This window comes from Oryctolagus cuniculus, chromosome 21 (assembly GCF_964237555.1).
Source record: "Oryctolagus cuniculus chromosome 21, mOryCun1.1, whole genome shotgun sequence".
NCBI lineage: Eukaryota > Metazoa > Chordata > Mammalia > Lagomorpha > Leporidae > Oryctolagus > Oryctolagus cuniculus.
Genome location: NC_091452.1, coordinates 23153868 through 23170633, shown reverse-complemented (window position 1 = coordinate 23170633; position 16766 = coordinate 23153868). Strand labels below are relative to the sequence as shown.

Below are 16766 nucleotides of genomic sequence, written 5' to 3'. Positions count from 1 at the left end.
TGAAAAAGTGAGATAAAAAATGTATGTTGCCATAAACTGCCAATTGTGCAGTAACTGGTTACTCAGCAGGGTATAACTCATCTAGGATCCAAACCCTCTCATCCCATCTCGGATTTAAAGCCCATCTCCTCTGCTTTCTTGGTACCCTGCATCTATCACATTGCCTTGTAGAGGTTGGTTTTCTTGTGTCCCTAGAGGACAGGCACTGCACTAAGCACTGCTGTAGCCTAAGACGGGTGGCAGGAGTTGGCACCACGGAGGTGTTGGCTGGATACTATTTCATGATCCCCAGGGTTGTGTTGTGTGCTCCAGAATGAGCTTCCATAACACCCTAGGGATAATGAGGGTCGTTGTTTTTGAACTCTTACTGTATGCTAGGTGCTGGGATGAAAGCAGGGATGAATATTCCTTTTTTTTTTAAATTTAAAAAGAATGTACTTATTTTCATTTTATTTGAAAGACAGAGAGAGATCTTCTATTTGCTGGTTCACTCTGCAAATGCCTGCAACAGCCAGGGTTACTTCAGGCCAAAACCAGGGGCCCAAAACTCAATGGATGGAAGATTCTATCTCTTTTTCTCTCTCTTTCTCTCTCTCTCTCTCTTAAATAAAAATAAAAATAAATAAATAGATTAAAATTTAAGATGGCTATACTCAGTCTTCCTGATTCAAAACAAAACAAAAAATTCAAACCATTTTGTTGCATGCCTAAAGAAAAAGTTCATGGGGCAGTATTGTTGTGTTAAGCCACTGGCTGATGCCAAAATCCCATATGTGTGCTGGTTCGAGTCCCGGATGCTCCACTTCTGATCCAGCTCCTTGCTAAGGCACCTGGGAAAGCAGCAGAAGATGGCCAAGTCCTTGGGCCCCTTCATCGATATGGACAACACAGATGAAGTTCCAGACTCCTAGCTTCAGCCTGGCCCAGTCCTGGCCATCGGCCATTTGGGGAGTGAACCAGCGGATGGACACTCTCTTTGTAACTCTGCCTTTCAAAGAAATAAATCTTTTTTTTTAAATTGCACAATCTGATGAATTTTCAAAAGCACATTAATGTAGGCACCACTGAGACGAATGGAGGGAGTATCCCCAGCCTCACTGCAGCCCCTCCCAGTTCACTAGCTTCAGAGGAACCTACCTTGTCAACTCCATCACCACTCATTCATTAGTTTTGCCTGTTCTAGAACTTCCTATAAATGAACTCACAATCCACACTTGTTCATCTGCCTTCTTTCACAACATTATGCTTATGCTTCTTGACTGTGTAAAACTTCCATTTGGGGGCTGGCCTTGCGGCATTGGGCTAAGCTGGCAGCTGCGATGCAGCATCCCCTATGAGCGATGGTTCAAGTCCCGGCTGCTCCACTTGCGATCCAGCTCTCTGCTAAAGCAGCAAAAGATGGCCCAGGTGCTTGGGCCCCTGCCACCCACGTGGGAGGCCTGCAAGAAGCTCCTGGCTTCAGCCTGGCCCAGCCCCAGTGGGTTGTGGCCATCTGGAGAATGAACCAGCAAATGAATGGTCTCTCTGTCTCTCCCTCTCTCTAACTCTTTCAAATAAATAAATAAATCTTTTACAAAAATTCCATTTTGGATGAATTGTGTATAACGATGTCTTCGGAGATGGTATCCCGGGCTGACAGGGGCTTGCTCTCGGTCTCACAGGGCACAGTGTTGCTTTAGCCTGCACCCTCCCCTGCCTCTGCCCTTGGGGTGTCTGATGGGTGTCTGGTCATATCTACAGTCGTGGGAGCTGAGGCCTGTCCCTCCCCACCCTGGTGCCTCCCCGACATGGTACCAGACGCTGGTCTCTTGGACCGGCTCCCTTGATCCCCCCTTTCTCCCTTTCCAATCCCTCAGCCCTGTACCACAGCAACCTCAGTGTTTGGCGTCTGCCGGGCATCGGGGCACAAGGAGGCCTTGGGGATGTGGAACGGCTGCTCTGCAGAGTTGACCCCCAGCCAGGGGGCTGCCATCCTCCCCCCAGGCCTCCACAGACACCCCTGGAAGGGGAAGCCCCTTAGGAGTGGGAGGTGAGAGGGGGAGGGGCCTTTTCTTTCTTTTTGTAACATGTTAGGAGTTAATGTTGCCAAGAGGAGTAGTTTCCATCTTCACTTCGTGCAGACACCTGAATTTAGGACCAATGTACCTGGGACTAGCAGGCCAGGAGCGGCAGAGCCCGCGGGCCTGGCCACTTTACACCCACTGTCCTCCCCCGTGGGGGCCCAGCACCTGAGACAGAACCACAGCCTGCTCACCCATCCCACGATCCCCAAGGCTGGTCCATGCCAACACGACCTTTGGGCCCCAAACATCAGAAGGTTTATGTTCTGCCCTGAACCTCGGCCCACGCAGAACCTGGGAGCCAGAGAAGGGTCACCAGCTCCTGCCCGGGCCCGGACCCCTGGGGCTCAGAGGTGCTGACCCCACCCCAGGTCAAAGAAGGGGCAAGAAGACGGCTGGGGTGGGGATAGGGGTGAAGGGATTCATTCATTATTCTAGTCCTGCTTTAGTCCTTTGTAATTTGTGATAATTATGCTTTTCTTTTTAATACAAAAAATGTATAAAAATAAAAACTTGGGCCAGCACCGTGGCTCACTAGGCTAATCCTCCGCCTTGTGGCGCCGGCACACTGGGTTCTAGTGTGTCGGGCGCCGGATTCTGTCCTGGTTGCCCCTCTTCCAGTCCAGCTCTCTGCTGTGGCCAGGGAGTGCAGTGGAGGATGGCCCAAGTGCTTGGGCCCTGCACCCCATGGGAGACCAGGAGAAGCACCTGGCTCCTGGCTTCAGATCAGCGCGATGCGCTGGCCGCGGCAGCCACTGGAGGGTGAACCAACGGCAAAAGGAAGACCTTTCTCTCTGTCTCTCTCACTGTCCACTCTGCCTGTCAAAAAAAAAGGAAAGAAAAAAAAAACCTTGAAAAGGCAAAAAAAAAAAAAAAAAAAAGAGAGAGAGAATGGGAGGGCGGTGGAAGCCTGGGATTCAGAGACGCTGGCTCGGGCATTGCACTTGGGTTTTCCAAAAGGTGGAAACCACACCACCCGCCCTGGGCTGCTCTTCGGAGCGGGCAGGGGGCGTGGCTACAGCCGGATGGCCTCCGTGGACTCGGAGTCTTAAGGATGGGGGCGTGGCCCAGAGCCCGGCTTCACGGGGCCGTTGGGACCGGGGGGCGGGGCCGGGCCACGGCTTCCTGTCTGCGCCTGCGGAATCGCCGTTTGACCCCGGAAGTGCGGCCGCTCCGGCAGCTGTCTCCGTGGACGGCGGCGGCACGTCGCCGGTGGTGGAGCCGGCTAGGTGAGTGCGTGGCTGGGCCCTGCCGGAGCCGCAGCCGTGTGTCAGACGGCCCCGGCTCTCCCACCCGCAGCCTCCACGGCGGGGCCTAAGCTGACGCTGCTCCTGGGGCCGCGAGCCGCCCCCCCGAGGCTGATCTGCTGTAACCTGGAGTCCTGGGTTCGAGGTTCGGCCTCAAGGTAGTCCTGGACGAGTCCTGGTACCCCCGCCCCGCTTCATCGTTTCAGTTTACTCGGGGGTCACTCATTTGTTCAACAAATAACGCGTTTCTCGCATGTCTGCTAGACCCAGCCACAGATGTAGGCCCTTGAGGGATACTTAACCGAGCACAGACAGACAAGACTCCGCCCTCTCGGAGCTTATACGTGGGAGGAGACGAGGACATGCACAGGGTAGTTGAAGATGACAGGTGACTGGGCGAGTGCCTGCTTTACATAGAGGGGTCAGAAGGAGAGAAGAGTGATGACAGAAACAGGCAGCAGGGGCCCCGGGGGACGCTCCCAGGCCATCCTGTCCCCAGCGCTTGTGTCCTGAGCGCTGCTCCCAAACGGAGCCCTTTCTGACTTTGACTTCCGCTGCCCCACCGTGCACACGGGACACAGCCGTGGGCTGTGATTCTTGTCCTAGTCTTCTGGAATCTAAGGTCTAGTCTTTGCCGAGTCCGTGGAAGAGTTGAAAAGTCCAGTCTCCCTTGACATCTGTCTCCTCGGGGCGTTCTCTGCGAAAAGCTGCCGTACCCCCAAGAGCGTTACCCAGGCAGCATCCATCATGGCGCTGAGGTTTCGTATGTGTGTGGCTGTATTCGACTTGCGTGAAGGCTGTCAGCTCTGCTCTGTTGTTTGCTCACCTTAGTACTCGCTGGGCTTCAGCGACTGCCGCACACCAGGTGCTCGGGGGCCTTTGCATGAGATGAGTAACGCGGTGTTTGCGCTCCAGGAGCTCATTAGCGGCCAGGTTCTGGTCATCTCCTTCTGATCTTGACTCTTCCCTGTTTAAATGGCTCCTTTTCTGCCGTCAGGTGAAAGGCCAGACTCTTAAAGACTGGGAGCCTTTGCTCTTGCTCTCTCCCTGGTGGCTGTCTTCAGCATACGGGTTTTAAGTCGCCTTTGCTCTTGCTTGGGTTGCCCGTATTTTCCTCCCGTCTTTCAGCACCCAGATGGAGGGATCTCCGACTCTCCTCCTCCGTGACATCCTCCCATTGCCGGCTGTGCACCCGTCACAGCTCTAGCCCCAAGCGGTAGTCATTTCCAAGGCCAAGAGCCCAGAACGCACTGAGGCAGCGTTTGCTGAGTAAATGAGGAAAGCCCGAAGCACTCTGCCTGTGGCTGCAGCTTGAATTGACTACACCTGGGCATTTAAGAGTTCTTCTGATTGTGTGGAATGCTTAGCGTTGATTACTTTGCAAGGCAGCTGGGAGATCATGTGCAGATGAGAGAGTCGAGGGTTAGAGAGGTTAAGAAACTGCCTAAGTATGGTAGCAAAGAAGAGCCAGCATTTGAGTCTAGGTTGAAGGACTGTAAAGCTGTTTTCCTTTCTCTCCTTTAAATATTCATGCTATTTATTTGAAAGGCAGAGCCACAGAGAGAGGTAAAGAAGAAAAAGAGATCTTCCTTGCACTGGTTCCCTCCCCAAATGGCCACAACAGTTGGGGCTAGTTCCATGCTGAAGCCAGGAGCACATAACTCCATCCGTGTCTCCCATGTGGGTGCCAGGAACCCATGTGTTTGGCCCATCCTCTGCTGCTTTCCCAGGCACAGTAGCAGGGAGCTGGGCTGGGAATGGAGCAGCTGGGGCTGCAGCCAGTGCTCTCCTATGGGGTGCTGGTGTTGCAGGCGGCGACTTAACCCACTGTGCCACAGCATCGGCCTCCGCAGGGCTTTTTTTTTTTTTTTTTTTTTTAAATTTTTGATAGGCAGAGTGGACAGTGAGAGAGAGAGAGAGAAAGGTCTTCCTTTGCCGTTGGTTCACCCTCCAATGGCCGCCGCGGCCAGCGCGCTGCGGCCGGCGCACCGCGCTGATCCGATGGCAGGAGCCAGGAGCCAGGTGCTTTTCCTGGTCTCCCATGGGGTGCAGGGCCCAAGCACCTGGGCCATCCTCCACTGCACTCCCTGGCCACAGCAGAGGGCTGGCCTGGAAGAGGGGCAACCGGGACAGAATCCGGCGCCCCGACCGGGACTAGAACCCGGTGTGCCGGCGCCGCTAGGCGGAGGATTAGCCTATTGAGCCGCGGCGCCGGCCCAGGGCTTTTTAACCACTTCACCAACCTGGTCCTGAGTTGCCCTTATGGGCTCTGGCTCGTAAGAATGAAGTTCTTCTAAAATTAGGTGCTGTCTCTACCTGTGTAGGCCAAGCCTCTGGGGCCCCGGGTTTCAAGGGCGGAGAGCTGCCTCTTTCCCCATCCTAGGGCCATGCTCCTCACACTGCTGTTTCTGTCTTTGGTGGGTGAGCCTGGGAAGAACTGGGCCTGTGAGTCTTTTAGCCTTCTGCACTTGGGTGCAGGCCACTGGTGTTTCCAGCTGTCCTCATAGCATTGCTGCGGGGTTAGGACTACTTTTTTTTTTTTTTTTTTTAAGCATGTTCAGCACATGAGTCCCAGGTACCACGGCAAAAGAGCTGAGCTTTGGTTTCAAATTGGTCACTACTATACCTGTCTTGAGCAAACCAGGGCCCCTCTTTAGGCATCTGAGCATTTTAATCCTGGTCATCCTCAGGTTCTTGTGAGAGGTCGGTAAGAGTCTCTGGAGTGAAAGTGACATACACTCCCAGGCAGGCGCTGCCCGCCGTGGGTCTGTGTATCTGCTCTCTCCTGTGGTCTCTGCACTCCGCAAAGCTGAAAGAAAACATCTTGCCGCATGCCCTTTGTTACTTTGCCTTGTGATTTTTTTTTCTTTCAGGCTGTACCATGTGTCTGACGCACACATGGAATGCTAGAGCTGAGACCAGCCTGGGGCTAAGCAGACTGATCTCTCTTTTCATCCTGCTACGGCGGGGGTCTGCACGGTCTTTAAAACAGACCAGGATCCACCCTCCTTGTGTACCCATTTACTTCTTGCCTTTGGTCATCTGTTTTGGACCTCTGTTTCCTTTCCTTTCTTTCTTTGTACTTTCAAAAAGATTTATCTTATTTACTTGAAAGAGTGACAGAAAGAGAGGGAGAGACACAAAAGAGATCTTCCATCCACTGGTTCACTCCCCAAATGGCCACAGTGCTAGGCCTGGGTCAGGCTAAAGCCAGGAGTGGTCTCCCATGTGGTAACAGGGGCTCAGGTCCTTGGGCCCTCCTGGTCTCCCATGTGGTAACAGGGGCTCAGGTCCTTGGGCCATCTTCTGCTTTTCCAGGAACTTGAGCAGGGAGCTGGATTGGAAGTGGAGCAGCTGGAACTTGAACTGGCTCTCTGAAATGGGATGCCCCATGTGAGCCTGTTTTCTCTCTGATAAAGTGAGGATGATAACAGAACCACCCTGGGCATTCCACAGACAAAGCAAGTTCCTGCATGGGAAGGCACCTGGAAGAACACGCAGCTTCTCCTGAGTGTGTTGCGGCTGCTTCTGTTGTCCTCATCCGTCTCCTCCTGTCACCAGGGCCCGGCCTGACACTTGAGATAGGGACACCCAGGAGCTCACTGTTAACCATGGCCTCGGATGTCTGTGAGGGCTCAGGAGCTGAAGCTTTCTTGTCCTGACTTTAATCTGTCCTAGTGCTGTCACCAAGTCTGTGCCAGCCTTTTATGATATGTCATTTGAGCAGCCTAGTTCACTTCTGGTTTTTTTTTTTTTGTTTTTTGTTTTTTGTTTTTTTAAGATTTATTTATTTATTTGAAAGAGTTACACAGAGAGAAGGAGAGGCAGAGAGAGAGAGAGGTCTTCCATCTGTGGTTTACTCCCCAACTGGCTGTAATGGCTGGAGCTGTACTGATCCGGAGCCAGGAGCCAAGAGCTTCCTCAGGGTCTCCCACATGGGTGCAAGGGGCCCAAACATTTGGGCCATCTTCCACTGCTTTCCCAGGCCATAGCTGAGAGCTGGATTGGAAATGGAGCAGCTGGGATCAAACTGGCCCCCATGTGGGATGCTAGCACTGCAGGCGGTGGCTTTACCCACTATGCCATGGCAGCTAGTTCACTTCTGTTTCATGACTTAGCCAGGATGTGTGTCCCTCTGATAGGTCACGCCTGTCTTTGGAAAGAACACTGGACAGGAGGATGGGAGACGGATCTGCCACTCAGTGGCTCTGAGGCCAGTTTGGGCTTCTGAGGAGGGAGCTTGCACTGACAGGTTTCTGTGAATTCTCTCTTCCTCCCAGGCGCTGCCTGTCACCCAAGTCATCCTCTAAAGCCTAGAGAGGTTGTCCTCTACAAGTGGAGACAGGTCCTTTACGCCAACCCTCGAAAGACTTAAAACCCGATGAGTGATGAGAAGAGTGTCCTCTTCTTTTTCTTTCCTTTCTTTTCTTTTTTTTTTAAGATTTATTTTTTTAAGATTTATTTATCTAAATAAATTTTAGATTAATTATTTGTTGTGGTATAGTGGGTTTAGCTGCTGCCTGCAGGTCTAGCATCCCATGTGGGTGCCAGTTCGAGTCCGGGCTGCTCCACTTTCAAATCCAGCTCTCTGCTAGTGTGTCTGGGAAGGCAGCTGAGGATGACCCAGGGCCTTGGGCCCCTGTACCCATGTGGGAGACCTGGAGGAGGCTCCTGGCCCAGTCCCAGCCATTTCTCTGCTCTCTGCCTCTCCGCCTCTCCTTCTCTCTCTAACTTTGCCTTTCAAATACATAAAATCTTTTTAAAAATTTTTATATATTTGAAAGGCACAGCTATGGAGATCTTGTATCTGCTGGCTTACTCCCCAAATGGCTACAGTGGCTGGGGTTGGATTAGGCTGAAGCCAGGAGCCTGGAGCTCCATCCCATGGGTAACAGGGGCCCAAACACTTGAACCGTCCATCATCTGCCACCCTCCTGCGTGCATCAGCACGAAGCTAAATTGGAAGTGGAGCAGCCAGGTCTCAAACCGATGTCCACACGGGATGCTGGTGTGGCAGGGCAGCAGCTTAACCTGCTGAGCTACGACACCAGCTTGAAGCATGTCCTCTTCAGTCATCATTAGACATTTGATCAGGCCACTCGTGTCACAGGCCTATGCTGGTCACAGGAAAGGTAGCAAGAGAGGGGAGCCCCAGGCACCGTCCTCAGCTCACAGGCTGCAGAGCACATGGGTTGGGGGCATAATAGGGAGGGTGTAGGTACCTTTACCAGTTCTTCTCAAAGGGGGCGGACGTACATCCAGAAACCAGCTGGGAAGCATTTCCTCTGCAGCGGAGAGCCTCTGCTGTGGGCACAGAAGTGACAGGCCCACAGCACGAAGGCCCGCAGTCGAAGCTTCTCTCCTGGCCCTGGGGTGGGCCCAGGGCCGGCGCTGCCCGCAGGAGTCTGTGTGTCTGCTCTCTTCTTCCCGTCCCTATTCCTTTCAGGAGGCTCACGCAGCACAATGCCAGCTCTGCCCCTGGACCAGCTCCAGCTCACCCACCAGGACCCGAAGACAGGAAAGCCGAGGACTTCACCAGCACTGGTGAGCCGGTGCCTGGAGGCCATTCAGCCCGATGGTATCAGTCTTGCAATTTCCAAAAGCAAAAAAGGAAATTCCTTCTTTATCTGTCCCGAGAACTGAGCTGAGGGCCACAGTAGCCGAGGCCCAGGGTAGAAATTTCCCTCTGAGCGACAGCTTGAACTTGAGCAGTGTTTTCCATGTCACCACATCACACCCCACACCTTCCCCCACAAAGCATTTAATTTTGAATCAGTCTGATGGCAGCTGTGACTCAGCCTGAGCTGGGCTAGAAATGGATCCGGCCCAAAGCTGGGTTTGTGGACTGGAGACCGCAGGGGTGTTCAGGTTTCAGGTAGGGACTCTCAGAGCCAGCCGCACATCAGTGGGAACGCTGCCATCAGAGCAGGGCCATCTTTTATCTCAACCTGGATAAGCAGCAGCAAGGAGAGAGACTCCGGCAGGCTTGGGAGACTGAAAACTAAGGAGGCTGTGAACGTGCAGGTTCCCAGCTGCAGAGAGAGATCAGGGCCGTGGAGAGGTGCCAGCCCTGCTGAGGAAGGAGACAGACGCTGGGATCAGAGTCCCCGAAGCCACTTGTTGCTTTCCCAAGAATATGAGCTTACTTGAGCAGGGTGGGAGGAAGGATTTTCGAGGGGCTTGGGTGAAGTCGTGGGAAACAGGCACTTGCTGTTTTATTTCCTGCCTTCTGGGTGGTTTCTTATTACTTCCTAATTTATTTATTTATTTATTTATTTTTTTTTTTTTGCTAGGCAGAGTCAGAGAGAGAGAGGAACAGAGAGAAAGGTCTTTCCTCTACTGGTTTACTGGTTTACTCCTCTAATGGCTGCCATGGCTGGTGCTGTGCCGATCCGAAGCCAGGAGCCGGTACTTCCTCCCAGTCTCCCATGCCGGTGCAGGGACCCAAGCACTTGGGCCATCCTCTGCTGCCCTCCAGGGCCACAGCAGAGAGCTGGACTGGAAGAGGAGCAACTGGGACCAGTACCCGGCGCCCCAACCAGGACTAGAACCCAGGGTGCCGGCACCTCAGGCGGAGGATTAGCCAAGTGAGCCACAGCACAGGCCCCTAAATACTCTTCTAATAATAGTACCTAATATTTGTAAAGTATGTGCCCTGGGCCCGCCCATTCTAAACACATCACCTGGGTTGTCTCGTGTAAGCTGCATCACAGCCTCGTGCAAAGGTATTTTGATTGTTCTCATTTTACAGACGAGGAAACAGCAAGTTCAAGGTCACAGAACTGCAAAGTTGTGGGAGCCAGGCTGGTAACCCATGCCCTTGACCTTTCTGCTGCTGTCAAGCCTCTTGTTTCCTTTTATTACCTTCTTGCGTGTGGAGGATATTGATCAGAAAGTCCAGAGCGGTTCTGTTGAGCATGGCAGCCATTCACCTCGTGTAGCTACTGCAGCCTTGTGCGCCAGCTCCAATGACAGTGTAGTGCTTGAAATGAGGAGCAATTGGCTTTTTAAAAATTGAATATAGTTAATGTGCATCAAACTAGCCCCATGTGGTGAACACCTGCCGTGCTGGCCAGCACAGAGAGAGAGCAGTTCCATTTTCTTAGACAGTCCTGCCAGACAGCACCTGGAGAGACTGGCTCCTTGGGTGGTGGTTTCCGTTTTTCCACCTCATTCCTCCCCCACGTGCTGAACGAGCACCTCTGTTGTTCGACTGTGGACTCTGTGAGGCCAGACACCTACCTGGTCCCTTCTCACCACTTCTGGCACGCAGTACTAAGCATTCAGTATGTGAGCCACGGACCACAGCCAGGCCTTGTGCTAGATGCGGAGCTACTGAGAGAAAAGACGTGGCCCTGCCCTTGAGGGGCCCATGGCACGAGAGAAAAGCAGTGTGATTAGGGTTGTGATAGGATGAAGGCCAGGCTGTGAGTCCAGAGCTCAGGCCACTGATCAGACCAATGAGGTGTGTGGGGATAGAGGGGTCTGAGGGCCACTGGGAGGGCTTCCTGGAGGAGGGGGTTCTGACTTGGGTATCGAAAGGTTAAGTAAGCACTAGCCAGGCAGAGCCATGGGAGGAGGGATGTGGCTGGAAGACCTGGCTGTACAGTCCTGGAGTCCTGAGAGAGCCCGATCTTCCAGGAACCACGTCACTGGAGGTGGCAGCAGTGTGGCAGGGTTACTGCCTGCAGGCTTTGTGTTCATCTCCCCTGCACCTGGCTATGTACCTTTGGACAAGTTACTTAAACCTCTCTAAGCCTCAGAATCCAAAAACGGAGAGAGTAGGACCACCTTTGTCGGACGGTGGTGAGGATCAAGTGAGACGTCTGGATCAGTGCTGTGCCTGGAATGTGGGGAGCTCTCAGTGCGTGGTAGTTGAGATGTAGTGCTGACAGTGGCAGTGGCAGCGGCACTGAGTGGGGGTGAGCTGAGAGAGGCAGCTTCCTGATGAAGAGTGCATTACCCTGCAGGCCATGAGATGGCCTCAAAGACGGTCCCAACGTATGTACCCATCACATTTGTCCCTCTGCTCTCAGTGTGAGACAGAAAGACCTCAGCCGAGAGGCAGTCGCTATGCTGCCTTTGCAGGGTGATGGACAGAGTTAATGTTTGCTGACGAGGCACTATTCTAATAGCACATACTTGAAGACATAAAAGAAGTGAAACAGTTGGAGAACAGTGGGAACCGGATTCTTATCAAGATAAATAGAAGTTTGATGGGCAAAGAATGTTCTAGTAGCTTCACAAAGCAGACCTAAGCCAGGCTTAGATTCTAGGAAGTGTGGGTTGGGCTAGGGCAAGAGAGGGAGCCTGCCGCTCCTCTGCCCTGAAATCTCTCATGCCCTTTATTACCTCCAGAATAAAGTCCCCTCTCTTCAACCTGGCATTCAATGCCCTTCAGAGATGTGGGAGGATCTGGTCATTTGTTACCTCCATTCATTGTTTTGTCCAGGCAGCAAATGCAGTCTGGAGAGTCTGCTTGGCGCCTCCCAGGACCCACAGCTAGTGGGGTGACCATTGAGGACGAGCCATCCCTTTAATATAACTGTTGAATTAAAGTGTACAGTTGTATTGGTCTTGACATGATTGAGCATTTGTACTGCTCTCAAGAGTTTCCTTGTACCCTTCCTTAATCCGTCGCTTCCTCTCTCCTGGTCCCCAGCAACCATTGATCTGAAAGCACTGTTGATGCATTTCAGCCAGTGCTTAGAGTGCATGCAGGTGCAGTGGGGGAGGGGGACGCGCAGATGAATTTCTGATCGACTTGGAGTGGGCATCTGGGAGGGTTCCTGAGGACCTGAGTTTGCGGCTGGGGCCAGAACTAAGACCAGGCTAGCACATGGGTACCACGGATCTCTAAGTAGGTCCGCATCCTGTCTCAGCTGCCTCTCTAACCCTGTGACCTTGGGAAAGTTCCTGAATCATATTTTGTCTTTGTTTCCTCCTCTGTAAAATGGGGAGAATATTATCTCCCTTATAAATAGATGCTGTGGATAGGAAAGAAATAGGCTGTGAGATGTGCCTCTGTACTCTATAGCCTGTGGCACAGGGCGCGTTCTCAGTGACTCAAGGCTTTCATTATCACCATGCCAGCATTCTCCAAATCTGCTTCCCACCAGTGCTATCTGTATTCCTTTTATAAAAATTTTTTTTTACTGGAGCCAGCACTGTTGTGTAGTAGGTTAAGCTTCTGCCTGCGGTGCCGGCATCCCATATGGACACCAGTTTGAGTCCCAGATGCTCCACTTCCAGTCCAGCTTCCTGCTAATGGCCTGGAAAAGCAGTGGAAGATGACCCAAGTGCTTGGACCTGGAAGAAGCTCCTGGCTTTGGATTGGTCTAGTTCCAGCCATTGCAGCCATTTGGGAAGTGAACTAGTGGGTGGAAGACTTCTCTCTCTGTCTCTCCCTCTCCCGCTCTCTCTCTTTTTTACTCTCTCTCTGCCTCTCAAATAAATCTTCAAAAATATTTATTTTAGGCCAGTACCATGGCTCAATAGGCTAATCCTCCGCCTGTGGCGCCAGCACACTGGGTTCTAGTCGCGGTCGGGGCGCCAGATTCTGTCCTGGTTGCTCCTCTTCCAGTCCAGCTCTCTGCTGTGGCCTGGGAGTGCAGTGGAGGGTGGCCGGAGTGCAGTGGAGGGTTGCCCAAGTGCTTGGGCCCTGCACCCGCATGGGAGACCAGGAGAAGCACCTGGCTCCTGGCTTCGGATCAGCGTGGTGCACAGACTGCAGCGCACCGGCTGCAGTGGCCATTGGGGGGTGAACCAATGGAAAAGGAAGACCTTTCTTTCTGTCTCTCTCTCTCTCACTGTCCACTCTGCCTGTTAAAAATATATATATATATATTTGAAGGGCAGAGTGATAGAGATATGTTCCATCCACTGGTTCACTTTTCATATTCCCTCAATAGCCAAGGCTGGGCCAGGCCAAAACCAGGAGTCTGGAACTCCACTGGGTCTCCTGTGTGGATAGCTTGGACCCAAGTACTTGAACCATTATCTGCTGCCTCCCAGGATGCATTAAGCAGGAAGCTGAATCAGAAACAGAGGAGCTGGAACTTGAACCGACACTCCTGTGTGAGATGTGGACATCCCAGTAAGTGGCTTAACCCACTGCACCACAATACTTGCTGTGCATTTTTTTTTTTTTTTTTTTTTGACAGGCAGAGTGGACAGTGAGAGAGAGACAGAGAGAAAGGTCTTCCTTTGCCGTTGGTTCACCCTCCAATGGCCGCCGCAGCCAGCGCGCTGCAGCCGGCGCACCACGCTGATCCGATGGCAGGAGCCAGGAGCCAGGTGCTTTTCCTGGTCTCCCATGGGGTGCAGGGCCCAAGCACCTGGGCCATCCTCCACTGCACTCCCTGGCCACAGCAGAGGGCTGGCCTGGAAGAGGGGCAACCAGGACAGAATCCGGCGCCCCGACCGGGACTAGAACCTGGTGTGCTGGCGCCGCTAGGCGGAGGATTAGCCTAGTGAGCCGCGGCACCGGCTTTTTTTTTTTTTTTTTTTTTTTTGACAGGCAGAGTGGACAGTGAGAGAGAGACAGAAAGGTCTTCCTTTGCCGTTGATTCACCCCCCAATGGCCGCTGCGGCCGGCGTGCTGCAGCCGGTGCACTGCGCTGATCCGATGGCAGGAGCCAGATACTTATCCTGGTCTCCCATGGGGTGCAGGGCCCAAGCACTTGGGCCATCCTCCACTGCACTCCCTGGCCACAGCAGAGAGCTGGCCTGGAAGAGGGGCAACCGGGACAGAATGCTGTACTCTTTGTAAGCGCCCATTTTTATGCCTCCACAAAATGCCGTTTCTTCCATCTGAAAGCCCTCATCCTCCAAGGCTCGGCTCAGATGCTGCCTGCCCTGGGGAGAAGCCTCTGGTCCTCCGGGCGCTGGTAGTTCCCTTCACTCCCACAGTCCCTCTGCCTCTGTATGCTCACTGGGTGGCTGGCAGGTTCATCTGCCTCTACCGAGTGGGAGCCCTGGGAGAACCTGGGTGCTTTTCTTCCTGTGCCCTGACACCTCACCGGGGGGGTCCCCAGTAAATGGTTTATAGGATGGCAGAATCTCGGGGGGGTGTATCCTTCTGTGTCTGCTGGGGGACGAGTAGCCTGGCCCGTGGTGACCTAAGACGTAGGATGGAAGAGGGAAGGGAGCTTGGAAACCGCGGAGGTGAACTTGGGCTCTAGACTATTGTTCTGCCCTTGTTTCAGTGGCACAAGTCCTTTCTCAATAGCTTTGTACCTGGAACCCCACTAAATAGATCTGATTGAAAGGGGAGGGGTCCCATAGACCCACGTGCTAGGTGGCACCAAGGAATCCTTAAGGAACCCAGCGACTTCACAGTTTGAAAACTTGCATTCAGCAGCAGGAAGGCATAGCTGGTCCTTGCGGAAGCTGACCCAGCCATCGCAGTTTTTCTGAGCCCCTGGAAGTGGGTGGGCTGTGGTTGGTAACAGCTGAGCCATTGCCTGGCCTTCCTCCTATGACCACTTCCCCCAGAGACAGCAGCCCTATGTAGTCAGAGGAGAAAGCTGAGCTCATCTTCCCCTCTCTATGGTGAACAAAGTAAGGTTTGTTTGTGGCCAGGTGAGGGCTGGAAGAGAGACCTTGTGATACTAAACCGAGACCTGCCGTTAGATGATTAGAATCTTTTCTTTAAAGAGAAAAAAAGATGAGGTTTGTTTCTAACCCTCTGGTTATAAAAAGAATGTAGCACAGTGATATGAATGTGGGGACTTCAGAAAGCTCATGCAAAATGGAATTAAGGAAAAGGTTTATTTGATGCAAAAAAACAGAGATCCACGCATAGTTTTTTTCTCCTAATGTGCATTTTCCATGAGCTATGAGGCAATGATATAAGGATGAAAACATAGCCCCCCCCCCCAAAAAAAAAAAAAAAAAAAAAGCTTCACCTGAGTCTGTTTTAATGGAGACGCCTAGGAAAGGTCTACCTGGACACCCCACAGATGGTGAGTAGGTCCCTCTGGGTGGACAGGGACAGGGAGTGTGGCCCCCAAGGAACTCTTTCTTTGTAGCACAGTCAGCTTTTGAAAGAAAAGACTCGCATGCCTCGCTTGTGTAATTAAAATTGATTTAAAGAGTAATTCCTGTTCATTTTTGAAAAATTACAAAACATGGTCAAGCCACAATCCCATCCTCGCCAACTGCTGCCAGAAATAATCGTATTAGCTTTGGGGTATCATTTCCCCAGCTTCTTGGTTTAAATCTGTACCAGTGTATGAATGGACATACTTTTTGGGGAAAACAAAGCAAGACAGAAATTGATTGTATTAAGCAGAGAGTTCTGTGTCCTGCTTTTGCTTCCCTTGACCTTTCTCCATGTCAGTAAATCCTCTCCAAAAACATGGTTTTAATGACTGCCTCGTGTTGCCTGGACGCAGCCGTGCCCCTTTGTTAGATACGCTTGGTTCTTTATGCCTGAAAGCTCCCTGGAGGGTCCCCGGTTGGAACAGCCAAGTGTTGTCATTGCTGTGGGTTGGCAAATGGGCCCTCGCTGACTAACCTCTGCCACGTTAACACGTGGTTTTTGGATCCGTAGCACCCCGAGCAGAAGGCAGACCGGTATTTTGTGTTATACAAACCGCCCCCTAAAGACAACATTCCCGCCCTAGTGGAGGAGTACCTGGAACGCGCCACCTTCGTAGCCAATGACCTCGACTGGCTCCTGGCCTTGCCTCACGATAAATTCTGGTGCCAGGTAACATTCTATCAAATTCACACTAAGACAAAGCACATGACATGCCGTTGGTTGCTGCTGCTGTTTTTCTTCCCCTAGCAGATGCTTTTTTTGTCTTCTACTTACACTGGATCCTTAACAGCAAATTGTGGTTTGGATTGCTGCTGTGTCTTGTATCACAGTCTTCATGCTGTGTACACACCTTCCAGAGTGTCACCTGTAGAACCTTGTGTTTAGCCCTCACTCATTCATGCCTCCTTGGTCTCTTGGGGTTGGATTGTTTGCAGTAGGCCAGCGCTGATGATGGGCCATGAGCCCCCTGCGCAGTGTACTTGCAAGACCTTGGGCCTTAGGGATAAATCCTCGCCCTCTTCTGTCGCCTGGCTTAGGTTATCTTCGATGAGACCCTGCAGAAGTGCCTGGATTCCTACCTGCGCTATGTCCCTCGGAAGTTTGACGAGTGGGTGGCCCCAACCCCTGAGGTTGTTGACATGGAGAGGCACCTCCACCGGAGTGTATTTCTCACCTTCCTCCGCATGTCTACTCACAAGGAATCCAAAGTAAGCCCAGTCCCGTGATAGGTCACCACTGACACCTGATACCTCTGGGCCAGACTTTCCACCCCTGGGAAGGAAGGCTCTGGCGCATTGAGTTGCCTCTTTGTCTCCTGTCCACCTTTATCCCCACCGTTGGGGAAGAAATCGGTGCCACCTCCCTTGTCCTCTAATCCACTGAGCCGGGCTGTGTTACACCCAGTGTTTTCAT

At 52.4% G+C, this 16766-nt stretch overlaps 1 protein-coding gene across 12 annotated transcripts in view; it reads left to right on the top strand.

The window, feature by feature from the left end:
- The first annotated feature begins 3150 nt into the window (after nt 1–3150).
- ASCC2 (activating signal cointegrator 1 complex subunit 2) overlaps nt 3151–16766 on the top strand; it is a 43485-nt gene continuing 29869 nt past the window's right edge. For 2 of the 12 annotated variants that reach the window (XM_070065790.1, XM_070065798.1), the window contains exons 1-4: nt 3227–3465; nt 8754–8851; nt 15864–16022; nt 16391–16561. In XM_070065790.1, the coding sequence (XP_069921891.1) occupies nt 8771–8851; nt 15864–16022; nt 16391–16561 (411 nt within the window). In that variant the 5' untranslated portion in view covers nt 3227–3465; nt 8754–8770. Of the gene's footprint in view, nt 3466–6625; nt 6701–8751; nt 8886–15863; nt 16023–16390; nt 16562–16766 lie in introns of those variants that run through there. The other 10 variants (XM_070065792.1, XM_070065797.1, XM_070065787.1 and 7 more) reach the window with 10 other exon arrangements.